This window comes from Simochromis diagramma, unplaced genomic scaffold (genome assembly GCF_900408965.1).
Source record: "Simochromis diagramma unplaced genomic scaffold, fSimDia1.1 OVJJ01000747.1, whole genome shotgun sequence".
In the NCBI taxonomy this organism is placed as follows: Eukaryota; Metazoa; Chordata; class Actinopteri; order Cichliformes; family Cichlidae; genus Simochromis; species Simochromis diagramma.
The window spans coordinates 1,258,983-1,277,636 of NW_024386897.1; the positions used below are offsets into that span (position 1 = coordinate 1,258,983).

Here is an 18,654-nt window from a genome sequence, read left to right on the forward strand (position 1 = left end):
TGTAGTTTTGCCAGTGTCACTGCCTCCAACTCATAGATCATAGCAAGATTTAACTACAACCTTGTAAACCTCCCTTTAACTCTTGCTCACCCCTGACACTTGTCTCCATCCACCCCACCCTGTCTCCACTCTCTCCTTTACCGGCCTTTACCTTGGATGGCTGACCCCAGGCATTTAAACTCACCTACCTTTACTGTCTCTCCTCCTTGCAAGTTTACAGTTCCACCCGTCTCCCTATCACTCACACATATACTCTGTCTCACTCCCACCGACTTTCATTCTTTTCCACTCCAGTGCATACCTCCACCTCTCCAGGCTCTCTTCCACCTGCTCTCTACTCTCACAACAGATCACAATGTCATCTGCAAATAAGAGCCTCCTGCCTGACTCATCTGTCAACCTGTCCATCACCATGGCAAACAAGACAGGGCTCAAAGTAGATCCCTAATGTAATCCCATCCCCGCATTGAACGCATCTGTCATTCCTGCCGCACACCTCATCACTGTCTCTCTGTCCTTTGCATGTCCTGCACCACCGTCACATACTTCTCTGCCACTCCTGACTCCCACCTACAGTACAAGAGTTCCTCTCTTGCCACCCTACCATATGCTGTCTCTAAATCCACAAAGATAGTGAAGCCTCTGACCTTTTCTAAACTTCACCCTCAACACTCTCAAACTAAACATCATATCACTAGTGTGCTTCCTCTGGATAAAGTCTTACTGCTGCTCACTGATTGTCACCTCTCTTCCTAACCTAGTTTCTGCAACTCCTTCCCATTTCTTCATGGTATGGCTCATCAGCTTTATCCCTCTGTGGATACTGCAGCTCTGCACATCACCAATACCAGTACACTTCTTCTCCATTCCCCTTCATCCCTTCACTCCTCAAAATCATGTTAACCTGTCCACTGCCCTCTCTCCTAGTCATCTGGATCAACTGCCTTCCCACTATTCGTCCTCTTCACAGCTGCCCTCACTTCCTCCTTACTAATCCTCTGCATTTCCTGATTCACTAACTATCCTCCATCCATCCTCTTTTCTCTCTCATTTTCTGCATTCATCAGCTTCTTAAAGTAATCCTTACATCTTCTCAGCACACTCTCTTCACTGGTTAGCACATTTCCATATTCTGTCTTCAATCACCCTTAATGCATATCCTTATGACCTGTTTATAACCTGCTGCACATCTTCTCTGTGTTTGTATATATGGAATTTACACACCTGTCAGCATGGAGATTTAAATATACCAGTATTCATGCATACTACCGTGTGGGTTTCTCAATATAGTATTTTATGTTTTCTATACTTTCAAACACCAGAAAAAAATCTAAACTTGCCTTTCTTTCCCTTCCCTGTTGAATCTGGGATTGTGGTAGTGGACTTTGAAAAGGGGTTGTCCTTTGAGGAGAAGGATGTGGGATGAGAGTGAGTCATGCACATACAAACACATACGAGCGCGCACACCGAGAAAAGAAATGTGTGGGAAGTGATCAGCAGATGTGTTAGCACAAAACAAACGCTACACTTTGGGGGCCAGAACGCAACAAGCGAGAGAGTCAAAAATTAGCACAGGTTGATCAATATGAGATGAATCATCCCAGGAGCCGGTGAGTCCATGTAACCTCTATAAGTCCTCAAAAAAGACTCAGGACTGAAACCACGGAGACTTAAAGCAGCAAGAACTGGAAACGCTGTGTAAAAATAGATCAAGGATGTGACATATGCCGTATAAACCTTTACCTAGCAGGCTGAATCTACTTTGTAGTAGACCTGCCCTTCCCACACTGCTGGCTTGTTCAATCAGTATTAGAAGTTCACACTTGCGCTTCAGTGTTTGGACTTTGTGGGCATTACGTACATGCTGGTTTTTGTATTTACACCAAATCAATCACTTCTCTGCTTGTAGCAACAATTATATTTCCTTAGAAATGGAACCAGCTGCTCTACAGCAGACAGATAACAGGTGTACTAGAAGTTATGGTATTAAAAAGGGAAAATAAAGTAAACAGAGAATAAATTACAGCAACTGAGGGGTTTGTGGAATTTCTGAGGGGCCATAAGGGGCAACCAGACTTTAACAAGAGCCAGAGCTAAGTAGCCTGCTTTTTAAGGCCTCTTTAGGTCTATTTAAAGAGCCTGCACATCTGCCCCCTGTTTGCCTTTCTGGGGCTGTAAAGCCTGGAAAAAGAAAGGAGAGTAAATGGTGATAGAAGAGAAGGGAGATAGTCTTTATGAGATGCACACTTGGATGGCTTGAACCAATAACATCAAATGAACAGAGTGACTTGGGCATACAAATCAAACTTCCCCAGTATTTTTTATTTTTTTCATTTTCACCAGGTGCTACACTGAGGGAGGCTGAACAGAAAAACTGCAGTGTTGTTATGGAAATTCAAATAAGAACGAAAATGAAAAGCACACAGTAGACAACTTAAAGCAGCATTATGTAATTTTTATATGCTAGTGATCCCAAACAGCAGCTGTTTGAAACAGGAGGACATCTCTGCAAACAAAGCTGGTAGTTACCCCTTTTTAAACCATTATGGAATCATTTATTTAAGAAAATGATATTTAATGTCGAGATTTTTTTGGTTCTGGTTTTTGTTTTGGTTTGTTTGGGGTTTTTTTCTTTATACTGAACAGCTTCCCCTCCATTGGATGTTCATAGTGACCTATACCAATCTCCAAAATGAACCGAAACCACCAACATGTACACTGTACAGTGGTGTTTACTGTATCACTTCCGTTTCTTATCAGTAATTCTGATTCTGTGTATAGGTGTATGGTAACATTGCTGGTCATGATGTTTGCTATATTTTTCAGCAAAAATTCAAATTTCAAATTAAAACCTCGACGTATACTGTAGATGTTCTGTGTCTAGGGTGGTGGTGTTTGGTTTAGGTTCTATCAAGCTGCATCCAGACTGGAAGCTTTGAAGCTGATGCCCAGTCGTTTGCAGACGTTCCAGGCTTTAGTTTCCTAGGTAACCCTGTCGTGCATATACTATCAGGTCATATGTCAATCAGCGGTATCCTGTGCTGGTAGCTGCTTCGATTGCTCACCTTCAAGGTGAGAAACGTTCATTTCAAGTTGTGCCCACATGTCCATGCCAGCAGTTATTTTCCCTGGAATCACTTTTAGTCACCGTATGTCTGTCGCTTGTCTTGGTCTTTGGTTGCCACATTGCTTTGAATCACTTCCAGTGTGGACGCAACTTTAGAAAGGTTTTCCATTTCCATTCACTTCTTGCAACTATAATGAGGGACAGGCAGAAACGTCTGCTTCGTCCACATTGAAAGCAGTTAATTCATTGTGCATTGCTTTGAAGCTGACAGCTGGTTACTTGTCAACATTCTAGGATCGGGTTGCCAAACCAACTAATGCATTTACTACCAGGTCATGTGTCAATTAACGGGACACTGTGCTCTCACTGGTGATTATTGCAAACGCTCGTCTGGAAGCTGAGAAAAGATTATTTCAGGTCCCGCCCCTTGAGGTCAAATGTCTCTGGTCACCACATTGCTGCAAATCTCTTGCAGTGTGGACACAGCTTTATAATTCCACCGTAAGAATTTCTCTTTGCATGGGCAATTAAAATTCTTGTTGCCATCTATCATGCCATATAATTGTTGAACAACTACTTCTAGGATTTTTCTTTTTTTTTAATCTGAAGTTTAGCAGAGACAAAAAAAAAATCCTTAAAATCATTGTCTATGAGAATGCTCAAAAAATATGAGTTTTTAAAACATGATTTAACCGTATATCAATGTTGTTGCAAACAGAAAAGTCTAAAAGGGAACATAAAAGTCTGTGAGAATTACTCTGTGGCTACGTCCATTTGTAGTGTAATGTAGAAATTATTCAAACTAAACAACAATAAAAAAATAACACGTTTTTTAAAGCTTGAAACAAACAGACAACAGTCTTCTTGAACCCTACTTAACTTTCCTACATATACAAAAATAAATCTTGTCCGCGTTCCTTAGTAATCCCTTGAGAAATGTTACACAGTATTGCTATAATTGCATTCCTAGGGGTGGGGGTAGGGTCTCTTTGGGTCATTTAGCTTCAGCTGCCATGTACAGTCCTCATCGCTGATTATCCTAGCTGGGCCGAGTCTGGTGATTTTACCATTGCAGAACTTTACAACCCTGTCGTAGCACTTTCATCCATGCAGGACCTCCACGGGGGCCACCAGCAGGTAAAATATTAAATTCCTAATCCTGCCAATTATAAAACATACTGGATGAGTTGGCACAAAAACTGGTATGACCTCAAAGGACCCACCTGGGGAAATTGCACTACTTCAACAAGCTCAGCTGGTTAGCGCCAGTTAGCGAGCATTAGCAGGCTAATGTTAGCAAGTAGCTCCAAACCACTGCTATACCCATGTACAGTTTCACAGAACCACTAACATGGTTCTGATTTGCTACAGACTACAGTCTCTTTAAAATGTTACAAAACAAGCCACTTATAGGGTTTCCAGCAGGCAAGATGACCCCTTTTTAGGATAAAAGCTACAACTGTTAGATTAGCTAATGTATCTTATTAGCCCACCGTTGCCATTAACTGTTTTTACACATATAATAAAAAAAAAAAAACAGGTCAAAAGTCTAATTTCTTTCCTTACTGGGATTCCATTATCTTTTTTTTTTCTGTTTGTTGTCAGAAAGGAGAAAAAAAACATAGAAATATTTATTTAACCAGGAGCGTGACCTTCACACATAAAAAAAACTAAAACAAAATGAATACTAAGTGTTTAAAACACAATCAGAATGACAAAAAAGAGAAAACAACTTCTTAAACCAACAATTGCCAGCTTTACAAAAGAGCCATGCTTTCAAATATTAAATGCAAATATATAAATAAAAATAAAAATCATTATTCTTATTATCTGTTCTTTACCCCCATCTTTTTATAAAACTGCACAGAGAAGCACATGTGCTCAGTTTCTAATTAAAAACATCGATTTCCTTTTGTACTTTCCTACAAGCTGACTGCCAACTATCAATGTGATCAACCATTCTGTTATCTAAATGATTAGACAAGCACATCTCTCTACTTGCTCCTCCAAACATTATCCCCTTCATCCCCCTACTCTCAACCATGTAGCTTCCATGTATGCACGCACGCACACACACACACACACACACACACACACGGTCAATGCATCTTAGCTGGCATTTTCGCTGCTTAATCCTGCAAATCACACAGCAAATCAACCGTGGTCAGGGCTGACTTGGTGGAAGAGGACACTAAAACAGGGGAAAATTTACACACACACACGCACCTGCACCAGTGAGGGAAGAAATCAATACCTACTCTTCTTTTTCAAAGGAGGAGTTCAAAACATGACCTACCTTTACAATCACGTGGGGAATTGTAACTCGGTGTGGAAAATAATTTGCCCTCTCTCTCACACTCAGGCAGTCCCTTGCAGAGATTGCCTGAGCGTCATTGTGAGCCCATTAAGATAAGACATGAAGTTTATTAGCTTCATTCAGCAAGTGATCTCTGTGTTCCTTCATCAGAATTCCTTCATGCAGAGGCAGCAGGGGAAATACTGGCCTTACATCTAGCCCAGGTTAGTACAAGACAGCACTCCCTTAAAAATCTTGTACCCAAGGAGAGCTCAGCGTACTTGGACAAGGCTCATTTTCAAGTTGAGAAGTTCAAAATGTGCACCTGAATAGCAGTTATTGTGCTGAAATATTCAATCAATTATAAAACAAACTGCAGAAGTTGTTCGATGCAGAGATGATGGTAAATATCAAGTCTCTCATTATAATCACTTAAAGGCTATGTAAGCTTTTATTTCACGTCCAGATAAAAGCTCTTACCATCTGAAAGCTTGTTTTACTCCTGTGGCATTTCTTGTCAGCTGGTTAAATAAAGAATCATCTCTTGCAAGTAAAATCTAGTGTCGGAGTATTGCAATGTCATTCAATCAGTCCAACACTTTGGATGCATCTAGGATTTCTACCAGTTTAATCACAAGCGGGAGGACCCCCAGCAAGCCCAAAAGCCTTTTAGCACAAAAATATTAGATTCGTTCATGTATCTTATTAGCCCACTGTTCTCATTAACAGTTTTCACGCACATTAACAACCACTTGAACGTCTCATTTCTTTCCTCACTGGGGCTCCGTCATGCGTTGTCTTTTTGTTGTCAGAAAAGAGAAAGAAGCTTATGACATTTCATGGTTCATTTAGATTTTGCTGCGTTTAGAGGTATGTGCTGGATTGAATATACACCCTGCTGAAACATAACATAAACAAATGCTTAAAAAAAAAATAGCAGAGCCTATTAACCTTGGCATCAATGTGTCTACGCTGAAATTATCCACACTGCAAGCAAGTGATTGGTGCTAAATCCCAGGTTTGGGGTAAAGTAAGACTCATTCAACTGCCTCATTATTTGACAGTTATCCTAGGGATAGCCTTACACCATAATCACTATAATCCAGTCCGCGATCAGGGTAATGGTAGGGAAGGATGGTGCTGGTTACCATAGAAACCAGAGACGATAATGAAGCGTGTCAGCATATAGCTATCTATAGCCTGTCTAATTTGTGTGCGTGTGTGTATGTATGTGCGTGTGTAGGCTGAGATGATAGTTCTTCCAAAGATGCGTTGCACCTGTGTGTGGGCTGCAGGCGTAGCAGCACAGCATGATGACCAGTGTGCGCAAGTGTATTCTTATCCCGAGTGTAAAAGCAGCTCAGTTACACATGGCGGGAGCAAGCTGAAACTTTTCTAAAAGCGATAGAAATAGATTCACTCATAGCCTCATTAATGCCAAATGCGTTTTTGCACACACATGGACAATGACGCACCTGAGAAATTAAGCCTTACTTATTTCAGAAGACGGCAAAGTAACTGACGGAAGTTTGCAAAGTGCAAAAAACCAAAAAACCAAAGCACATTATATTGGTAAAACACTCTTAAAGCTGCTATAATTTCAGTGTCAGGCAGTGAAATCATCCTAATGTAGCAGCAAGCAGCACTAAACCAAAGATGACTTTTTAAACGTATCCTTCCTTCTCCATATTTCATGCAAGTACACCATCTCAGTCTATCTTTGTTCTCCCCCTTCTTCCTCTTATTTGCATGTATTTTACTGAATGAAAGCCTCTGGTGAACCTCCACTTTCCATCTCCATCTTAATACCCTAACCCCATCTTGGTAAATCTTTCCTTCTCGCCTCTTCATGCACTAATGGAGAAAAAAAAAAGGCAGAAAAAAAAGAGGGAGCGGGGAGGGGTTGTGGATTTATATTTTCCATTTCTCTGTAATCCTCTGTTGCACTTTCTGTCTAAGTATCTCTGTGGAGAGACAGCAGGGACCAGCAGCTACTGTACAAATACAGGTTCAGCTCTATGCCTGTATACACGTACACAAATACAAAATACACACGCACAACATGTGAAACTACAGACGGTGAAAGAGGACCACCGGAACATTAAATTGAATCAGATGGCAACTCACTCTTCATAGATTATAGAGCTAAAGGCTATTCAAGAAAGAAAGGCCAAAGACCTAATCAGGGCAGAACACACAGAACACAGTAAATAGCCAGCCACAAACAGTGTAGCCAAACAAGCACGAGGCCACTTTAAAGCCACTTTCATACTAAAGGTGATAGCGTTATCAGTTTGGCATTTGCTTAAGTATTGAAGATATAAGCCTAAATCAAGCTTTAAGCACCTTGTTGTATTTATTTGGAACTTGTGATAGAACTTTCCCTCTTGCCTCTCAAAACCAGAGCACTACAGTTCAAAAGGAAGTGATTAAAAACATCGTTTAACATGTTATGTGATGCCGTCATTTTTATTTTGCGCTCTTCTGCAGCCAAACACCAGTCTGTGCTGTAACAGGTCTTAGCTGTCGACAGCAACCAACGCTAGTCTATGGTCATGTGAATTTAGACTCATTATCCACAATATCACAGTACAAGTGCAAAGTCTATATTTGAGTTGCTAAAGTGTGTTTGTACATATTCAGCGGACCGTGAACAAATTCAAATCTGACAGCAGAGGCCACAAGTCAATAGAGGTAACCTTCCCAAATAGCAGTTTACTTCATGTAAACAGACAGTTACATTTGTATAAAGTTAATGCTGGCATGTTATAATTCTTGTATAAATAAGCACTTGTAGAATATAACTGATTTGAAGACATTGCATGATCTTGAAATTCAAAACAGATTGTTCACTCGGATAATTTTACTCTCAAAAGATGGGACAGCAAGTCTGTTAATAGTATAATGTTAGATCAGCATCACAACTGGATTTAGCACCATGTAGCACTACAAAATACATTAAGGAGCTTCCTAAAAGGGAAATCAAATCACCCTTGAAATTTAACAGTGCTAATAATTGTCCTCTCAGAATCACTTTCAGCGTCACAGCCAGAATCTAGTTTCCTGTGTGCGTTTGTAGGATCATAATTTCCAACACTTTATTCAGACAGAAGTGATGTGTTTACTCTGTTTATCACGTTAACCCCCCCAACCACTCAACCCCTCTATCCCCCACCCTGCACACCCACACACACCCCTCTGCTTTTGGCAGGAATCTACTCAATAATTCATAAAACACAAAAAGGGGGTGTGGAAATTCGGTTGTGGCAAGATAAATAATAGAGCGTGCACGAGCTTGGTTAAAGTGATCATTGGGAAATGCAGGGGTTGCTGTGGAGAGCAGAACCCCACTGACAGCTCAGACATAAGCGCATGTGCGCGATATGACTCTGACACTGCTCGTACAATCAATCAGTTTTAATCACCCATTCCCTCATATCGCCTTAACATCGAAGCGAGAGCGACAAAGTTGATGTCTTTTGAATGAATGGGGATGTTTTTGGCACCGATGGTAAGACAGGAGGGGACATTAAATGGCGCCAACTCGAGTGCAGGAAAAAAATTAATGGGAATTTTCCACTGTTTTCATGATGATGATTTGGGAAAATGGACAGATTTACTAATGAAATAATATTGAGTGTCTGCCCTAAAATCTATTATTAATAAATACCACATATTGTGTGTTTTGAGTAGTCTCTCGGGACAGAGGCTCCACAAAGTTCTCTGCTACACCTAAGATATAACAAAAAAAAACCCAGAGCTGAGCTACATCATATCGTCTTTAATAATGTAGGTATACATTTTTACGTGATATAAAAAATGTCATACTGTGATATTGTTGCTATAGCAATGTGATGCATTTACTTCCTGCAGTGCATGCAATAATGAGATAAGCCCAGGCACGTCTGGAAGCAAGAGCCACATCTCGTCCTTCGACGACGATTTACTACCAAAGAAAGGAGCTAATTTGGGCACCAGTTTAGCTCTTGGGGTGAGCGGGCGACCATAAACTGTTCCCCTTAAAGGTTTCAATTTCAAATTAGTTTAACCACTGGGGCAACAACCTCCGAGTAAAACCAGGCTACGAAGAAGAAGATATTAGCAGCTGGTGATGTGCAAACAAATGGCTCAACCAAGAATCGCTAGCTTCATCCCACATGACAGGAAGAGCAAACGGTGGATGGAAATTACTGACGTGTTGGAAAAACAGGATTCTAAGCAGCTGTTTAAAACTCGACCCAAATGCAACATCCCAAAAAGATTCTTTAGTTTTTTCAGTTTTCAGTTTGTGACATGCAGCTCCTCAAGAGTTACAAAGTTAAGTTGCTCAAGCTATTGTTAAAATAAGCTGCGTTAGGCAATTATGTCATACTTTTATTTAAAATTTGCAGCCAGAACACTATCAGGGATACTTTTGCTCTTACATTTGACTTGTGCTGTGTCACTGCTTTTGCACTGTAATTGTGCTATGTGCAAGCTGCAAGCATCAACAAAATGCTGTTCAGTTTTGGGGGGGGGGGTTTCTGTACTACATTAAATATCGCTATCACAAATTCTTTCTGAAATGTTGTGGTATAGTTTTGAGGCTACATTGTCCACTCCTAATAAAGAGAAACTAAAAAGGAGATCTTCACATACGTCAGCTGCTGCTATAGTGCTTCTATGTGTATGCATATCACTTCACGACGATGAATGCACACACTCCACGCGACTACATTTGCGTTCCCCATGTCTCCATGCGTTATTAGTAGTACACATCATGCATATCAACACTACATCATCATCAGCTCGCCTCTCATCCTTAATTTGTCATACATTACTTCTCTGATGCCCTTGTTGTCTGCTACTGGCACTGACTAATCCATTCACGCAGACCATTCCATGTAATTCCTGTCATCTTTCCTGCAAAATCTCTTCAACCACACCCCTGCGAAAGCTCTCTCGATAAACAACAAAGAAGATTTGCGCAAACCCACTTGAGAGCAGCAAATGAATGCCTGTAATGTCAAGTGCTGTAAAGAGTCTGTGTATATTAATTTACACTCATCTTCTATCTAGACTCTAGCCTCTCATCCTTGTATCACATTTGTGCATATTTTGGTGATTTTATACAAGGCAGCATTCGCAATTACACTGAGGGCCAAAGAGAAGAGCAACCCTTTCAACTCTTGTAGCAGGATGTAGAGCAAACAGTAAAAAGGAAGTTTACATTTTATTCTAATCTCAGCATGTTTTTTTTTTCTTTTTATAAAGCATCTCCGAGACACGGCATTAGCATATGCACCCAAAGTAGCAAACAGTAAGCATTTTCAGTGACATTTCCCAAATTGAACACAGCAAGAAAGTTGCTTTGGTGTAAAGAATCAGCTGCTTTGTCTCTATTTATAGCCACATTTTACAGATTTAGCAGCCGCCTTCTAACTGTGGCTGCCAGTAGAAAATGTCTCTTATCCCTCCTGTGTGATTTGCTAGCGCGGTGGAAGAAATCCTTTTTTTCTCCATGGCGACACGAGGTTGTTTTGTGCCAAGGCTTGATCAAAAAGAGCCTGCGCTGCACTCATTTAACTCCATTACTTATTTTTATGTGACTTTATGGGAAAACAGAAAATGATTAAGCAATACTCCTAATGATATCCGAGTGGGGTTTTTGTGTGTCGTGCAAATTTCCAATAAGTGATCACTGGGTTTTCACTCTCTCTCAAAACGTTGGGAACTGCTGTCCATCATTTTGAGCTCATTATCAGTCTCGCATAAGCGTCTCAGGCTTCGAGTGCTTGATGCTGCTATAGAGCACAGATCACTGAAGAGCTTGCAATGATCATGTGCCTTACTGTTGAAAACAAAAAAGAGGCACAAATACACTCATTCCAACTAAAAGTATGGAACATAAAGGAGAGGATCGGTCCAGGCGAGGCTGTCAGTGTTGCATGACGACATCATGGAGCTCTTATGTTATGAAAAGGCCTTTGTCTCAATACAATCCAGATACACTAGCACACCGGCACACACACACACACACACACACAGCCATTTAGGAAATGAGAATAGTCTTCATCCGAGGATAATGGTCCGTCACAACCCATGATGGTTTCCTCTAGAAGAGTAAATGGCAGTAAATGAGACACTGATTGAATCATAGCATTGTCATGTATACCAGATGGCAAAAAGGTCTTGCACCTTACCACGAAACCAACTAAATAAACAGCATGTAATGGGCCCTGTTTCCCAAACAAACTCTGGGGTGGTCTGGAGGGATCTAACAATGAAGTGCGAAAACAATATACTGAGTAAATGTGCAGCTCTGCTTTTGAATTAAATACTGGTGTTTTGATACAGGGATATCATGGAGCTTTGGGGTCATCTTGAGGTTACGTTAATATACTACGGAAGGCAGGTAATGAATCGAAAACTCAAACTTCCGCCTCACTCATCTAACAAGCGCAAAAAGAGAAGTTCCCTACAGCAATCACCAATATCTCACTTTGCAACTTTATTACATTATCCATTCAAACCACAGGAACACCAAAGAAGCATTGCTGTTTTCATTCAGCCATAACAGATTTGTTCTTACATATTTTCTGCCTTTCATCCTGTGGACACATGGAAAATAACTGCTAGTGTCATAAAAATTTGCTCTGGGCCAAAGTATCACTTGACAATGGCAGCCAATCAAGTTAAAGAGACTCATCTTTTTCTTTTCCTCCAACACAAATTAGATATCCTGGGGAAACAGACAATATTTCCAACACATGTAACCCTTTACTGTCTATTGAACAGTTTTACTGAGATAAAATTCACTAAGTACATCAAGCGATGGAAGCCAGTGTTGCGTGAAATTGTTCAAACTGCCAAGCTCGAGGGCTCATACAATGTCAGAACAATATGAATGCTTCCATGTGCATTTACAACTGATATTCCCTCATGGGGAATATCAGTCACAAAATGACTCAGCAATTCAAATCCTATTATGGCGCTTTGTAAATATCCGCTACATTACAGCTAACAGATGCTAACTGCACTTCTGTGTCCAAGTTGCTTTTAGTCAGCAACATCAATGGTAATCTCAGCTGTGTCGAAGCAGAGCAGGTGTTCAGCTGAAATTAAGCTATGCAAACATAAATTACGCTACAGTAAGGTATGCAGGTTTCTTTTGGCAAGTATGTGGGCATGCTACATCAGGATATGCATTCTGTAATGAATTTATACAAAACTGGTAATTGCAAACATATGAATACCACGAAAAAATGTCGAGTTAGAAAACCACCTAGGTGTCCTTTGAACCTACCATCCAGACATCCCTTCAAGCAGTCAGCCAACCCTAAGTCTTCTCATTTATTAAGTCACCCTTCTATACATCAAGCCATCCATTCTCTCTAGCACCTAAAAAAAAAAAAAGCAGTTTCTGCAAAATCTGGCTTTACTACTCCCTCCAAATGATAAACATGGCGGTCAATAATGGATATACCTCTGGGTTTCCTCTAAATGTGTCATTCTTTTCCCAAAAAAGCTGTTATCCCAGCTCAAGTCTTTCAGGAGATTACAGCATTTCACAATCAGATGCTGTCATAATCCTTCAGTTACTGCCAGCGCTAACACCCCATCAAACAGGCATTCAGCCAAAGGGTACTACTGTCTGTCGACTACACCAAACAGACTAAAAACTCATGGATATTCAGTTAATTCAGTTTTGAGAGGGTGTGCTTTTCACTATCCTCTGCTGAATGTCATTATCCTCTGAGTCACTACAGTTAATAAGGAAAAAAGAGGCTGACCTTCTGCAATGAGGCCCTGCATCATTTTGTCTTTTCCCTCGAAAACATTGCGCGCTCTTGTGACAACCTTATTCAAATGATACGGTCTAGGTCTACATCTGAGCACAATTCAAAGAGATTCTCCGGTTCCCTTTTCATGACACAGATAAAGCTATTACAGTGTGAAATTGTACTCGCAATGAAAACTTTAAATTCATCCACCAGGGCTACGATCTCAAACAACTGTGCCGATGGTGCCACATAGAGACTCGGGTTAGCCAAAGGTTGACCAAAAATACATATCAAACAAAGACAGGGAGGCGCAAGTGAGAGCTGCTGCAGAAGGAAAAATATATAATGGCAGACAGACAGAAAGAGGAGAAGGAGGAATACATCCATCTGTGTCCTATCCTTTACTGGAAAGGATAGAGAGGTGGCTGATGAATTGTCGAGCGCCACGGTGGCTGATGAATGGCTCAGCTCGTAGGAGAAGAGAGCAGATTTATTTCCAAGGCACTTAAAAGGGAAAATGATTATTTCTTGGCTAAGTGGTTCTGGTTAGTATTACATGTAAATCTTCTGAGATGGAACTTTAAACCAAAACAGAGAAGCTACGCTATGAGTGAACTGCTTCAAAGGCTTGAGTTACACCGAGTCATCCTGGCCGTTATTATTACACTGACAAAATTAAAGTTAATATGAGCAAATCTTTTCATTTGCTAGGTGAGTCCAATCTACAACAAGGCTTGTGAGCATTTAGGTGGAAACTTTTGCCACTGCAATTTCAAGACTTATGAATACTTACTTATAAAATCTAAGTTTGAGGCTAAAATGAGCTCATCTCTGAAGCAAATCTAACAATATTACCACTTGGAATGTGTATAAATCCAAGCCTGTGATAAACACAGTTCTCTCTTTCTGCCCTGACTTGTCCACGCCACATGTTTCACTTTGTTTGTCCATCGGCTATTCAGTCTACTGACTAATACATGGTGCCTGACTTTAATGTCCTCTAACATCACGACGCTCTTGTCTGACAAAAAGACCCTCTTTCTGTCTACGGCTATTGCTGACAAAAACCATAATTTATCATAACATTATACAAGGGATTGGTCTGCACTATAAATGTATGTAGACTGACTTCACTTAGCTACATAACACAAAGCAGTAACAAGAACCTGGATATCAAGATATCCTTTTTCAGGAAATAAGATACTGCTTTCAAGAGAACTGACTGGTCAACATGTATTTTTATGTGTCGTTTTCTTACCTCGAAAATAACCTGCACCAAAGAAGTTTAGGTTTACAGAATAAGTTACTATGGGCGTGTAACCAAATAAACTAAGTCACCTCACCAAGACTGAAAACCCCGTGCAAAAACCTTCCACTAACAAAGCTTCATAGTACAGGCCTTGGGTGTTAACATCTAGATGAGAAGCAGCAGCTAGTGTGACTGATCATAAATACTGAAATGTCTAGTTAAAGTTCAGCTAGTATAGCCAACCCGCCGTCTGGTAATGTCTATTTCTTGGCTGAGAGTTGTGACATCATCTGCTGCCTGCCACTCAAATGTGTGGTCAAAAGATTAGATTTGAACAGAGAAAATAATCTCCTATAAGACCATGATGTGCTGTGTTTACACTTCATATTTGAGATTTTAAAAAATGGTAAAGATTGGAAATTAGTGAGCTTTAAAGGTTCTGTGCAAACTGGATTTCTTTCCTTTCTCTCTAATCTTTAAGCTAAGCACAGGAAAATGTTCGCGTGAACATAATAAGGTGTTCTCTGTGTGGTTTCTTTTTTTCTAGTTTCATGTCCAAAGAAATTGGGAAGACCACTTTCCTCTGTTTAAAGTTGGAAAGAAGAATGAAAAAGGCAGAGTATGGATGGGAAAATGCTGCAGCAGTAATACGTCAGGAACACACCCAGGCAGGCGTCTTAATCATCACCCAGAGATGATTAAGAGGAAAGAGAACTGAGCCTCACAGAGCAGCTCATACACTCTGGTATTGCTAAATGATTCCTTCAGTGCGCATGATGTTTGTTAAACTTGTATAAACACAGCATGGATAACCAGTCCAACCTCAGTAGTAGGGCTCGAATGACGCAACACAGCAAGCAGCAGACAGTGATCTCTTCCCAGAGATGACACACAGAAAGATGTGACCTTACATGTCCCCACGACTCTAAGAATCTAAGCGCACGTACGTACGCAGTATCGGTTTATGACACAAGGGAGCTTATAAGGGGAAAAAAGATCTCCCAGAACTTCCCCCATCACCCCCACTCCACTCCACTCTTCTTGTCCTCTCTGCCATCCTTTCCCTTCTGCTCAGCACATCAACCGGCAGCACAACGCGGTTTGTCCTTATGCCTCATCTGTCTACTCTACCCTTCCGTCTTTCATTATCTTAATCCATCCTTCCTATCCCTTTGGACTGGCAGGAAACTGGATTTTCAGGAGCGAGGGGACGACACTCAGCTCAATGTGTGCAGGCTTGATAAGAATAGTAAAAACAAACAGGCCAAACTACAGCCTAATATGTTTTTCCCCCAGATCATTAAGGGGGTTCCTTTCTGTAACAGGACTGTCAGCAAACAATGGTACCCTGCTTCCTGCGTTTCATCCAAACATGGATTTATCTTCACAAATAAAAAAGAAGCAAAGCGCGGGGCCTGTGTGAGCAGTAGTGGATGACCACTCTCCTCCTTGTTTGCTGAAAAGTAAGAGTAATGTCTCCATCCCTGTTTTCTTTTTAACTATCAGATTCTGAGTACAGTACAAAAGCGTCAGTGTTTTTGAGCATTTTGGTCCATATTATTTTTTTCTTCACCTTTAACTACATACACGCTACACTCCTTATTCTTCCAATTTTACTGTATTTCTAAGAGTATATTTAAGTATTTTGTTTAGCTTCATTGCACCTCATCATACAAACCTCAATAAGGGTTTTAAAGCTTGACAATAACCATAAATAGCAGGGTTTGGGGTTTTTTAAGTTCACTCTGAGTTTACGTGTGCTTTTCATAGTTTGGGTCTAGCCCGACTGCAGAGGAAGGAAAAAATAGCAACAGGAAGTTAAAACAGCAGGTGCCAAAAAGTCAAGCCTCACTGTAGCAACATTTTTGAAAGTACGAACTGGTAAATTAAAGTGTCATTGGCTCAGCATATTCTCATAAATATACACATAACAACTTAGGTTAGCGGTTGTCAGGTGCTCCCACGTATCAGCAGACTTGTAAATAAAGGAAAAAACAGCAGCATCCAATGTGGTGCTTTGAATTTTTCGTGCTAGGGTCACCCTCTTGTTGAAAACGCGATCGCAGATTGAGCCTTTGATTACACTGTTCTTGCTTCTCATAACTACCATCTGTTCACAAGTTAAACCGACGTGACAAGAAAGTGCTCGCTATTCCTCTAAGCTTATAAAATGTTCACAGGAAAGGCTGCTTTACTGAATGGAAAAAAAAAAGCATGTGTGAACGCTAAGACGCATTATCACCGCACACACACACCACAAAGGTGTTTAAGAACACAGGCATGAGCACACTGTCCCTGTAACACCCTTGTGCAAGAAAACGACTTCTCCCTTTTAACCGCAGGTCTCTACATGAATTGTTGGTGTGAAACTTTGCGTAGTCTGTGTGTTGAGAAAACTGCTGCTGACCATGGGAAGAAAAGTGAACTTATTACATGCGGCAAGATTTTCCCAGTGAATCTAAAATTACTGTGTAAGGCTGTACATGTAAACGGGAGATGCGTGTAACTGCACTTCAGTGCAAAAATCCTCTCTTCCTGCATCTCTAATCATGATTTCCTCAAATCCTGAAGGTGTCAGAAAACAAGAATATAATGAGGGTTACACACATTTGCTGTTGGAGAACTCAATCACCACATGCATGTATGAATCAGAGAGCAAAAATGAGGAAAATATGAATGAATAAGTTCCCCGTAAAAGGCCTGACAAAAAAATGGTCTCATTATCTGCTCACGCTTTACAATACTTGTTTCTTTCCTCAGAGATGACCAAGTCTCATGTGGATTTTACTCTTAAAGTCTGGGGTTGAGGAGATGCCACTGGAAAGCATTGTTCCACGTGACTATACCAGCCCCCAGCCATAAGAACACCACCCCCTACACCCACACATCACAACGACAAGAGGGATGGAGATGAATGAGAAAAACAAAGGCCTGGGTGACAATTGATAAACATGCTGTTGTGCTGTACAGCAAGCATGCCAGGACAAGAGAGCAGCGATCGTCTTCACCTTCTAATTTTAGACTGTGTCACGGGACCAAACAGACAAATAGGTTGAATACAGACAATGGACAATTCTTTCTGACATCGCCGCGTGCGGCACAAGTGCATGCAGGTATCAGTGTGCCGACCCCTGCTCTGCATTGTGTTAGTGTCATCGTGTGCAGCATTACATCAATGCAATGTAATATGCATGTAATTGCCTGCATGTGAGCAAGTTAGAGTGTGCGGCCGTAAGAGGAAGAGTGAGAGCACACTGCCACTGTACGCAATTCTACCACCAGCTGATCAAACAATCGGATCTATAATTGGTTTTATATTTGATGGAAGCGTTTTACGAGCTGTGCAAAGGCACCTGCTTGTATTGGGAGTTCTTTGTGTTGCTATGCGTTATCAGACAAAAAGTAGTGATTTAAAGTGCGAGTAGAAAAGTGCCGATAAAGGCGGAGAAGTGTGCATAAAGCGCAGATAATAGATTAGTCTCCAGTGAAGTTAACCTGAACGCATTTCTCACTTCATATGACCTCCTGCCACATGTCTGGGACAAGCAAACCCATGGCGTTAGCCGCTAAGGTCGTCCGAACAGCACTGAACCCCGCTCGTGATTTAAAAAATAGCAAAAGAAACAAGTGGTGGAGAACTTACCTCCTCTACTGTGAGGGGCATGCATATCCTGTACTCCTTCATCAGCATCTTCCCCCCTCTTTTCTGTTTATTCACAATGTGTCAAACCAGCCGAGTAAAGGTTCCCTCCGCCGACCGACGGGATGTGTGTACAGTCTGGAGACGTGTCAGAGCATGTGAGGGGACGCTTAGCCCGAGTTATAAAACGCTCCCGGAGTTCCGGCTCACTACTTTCATCAGAACCAGAGGACGCAGTCTTCGGCGCTGAACGTGAGAGGAGAAGTGAACTCGGTTCTGGGTTGTTCCCTCCCAACACACTGATGACGCGTCAAGTTGAAGCAAATGACGCTGGACACAACCGGAAGTGAGCATATGGACCATTAAAATAAGAGCAGAAGTGTGCGACTGCAATTTGAATTGATCCCGTTTTCTACATATACACATCATTGTTGTTGTTTGGCGACATTTTTTTTCACTTAACTATTTATACTTTATTCTATTTTGTATTGCCAGAAAGTGGAACGCCATATTCCAAAGGGTCGAAAGGCACAGGTTACTTTTTTTGCAAGTTTCAATTGGAAGTGAGTTTGAGGACAACATTAGGAAAGGCTGAGATGGTTTGGGCATGTGCAGAGGAGGGACAGTGGATATACTGGA

General features: G+C 41.1%; 1 protein-coding gene across 2 annotated transcripts in view; it reads right to left on the bottom strand.

Annotated features, from left to right (window-relative positions):
- The window catches only part of LOC120735097 (cytoplasmic phosphatidylinositol transfer protein 1-like), a 74,084-nt gene extending 55,769 nt beyond the window's left edge, over window positions 1–18,315 (bottom strand). The window contains exon 1 of one of the 2 annotated variants that reach the window (XM_040034274.1): window positions 18,019–18,315. In XM_040034274.1, the coding sequence (XP_039890208.1) occupies window positions 18,019–18,066 (48 nt within the window). In that variant the 5' untranslated portion in view covers window positions 18,067–18,315. The remainder of the gene's footprint in view (window positions 1–18,018) is intronic. The other variant, XM_040034275.1, reaches the window with a different exon arrangement.
- Window positions 18,316–18,654: the final 339 nt, after the last annotated feature.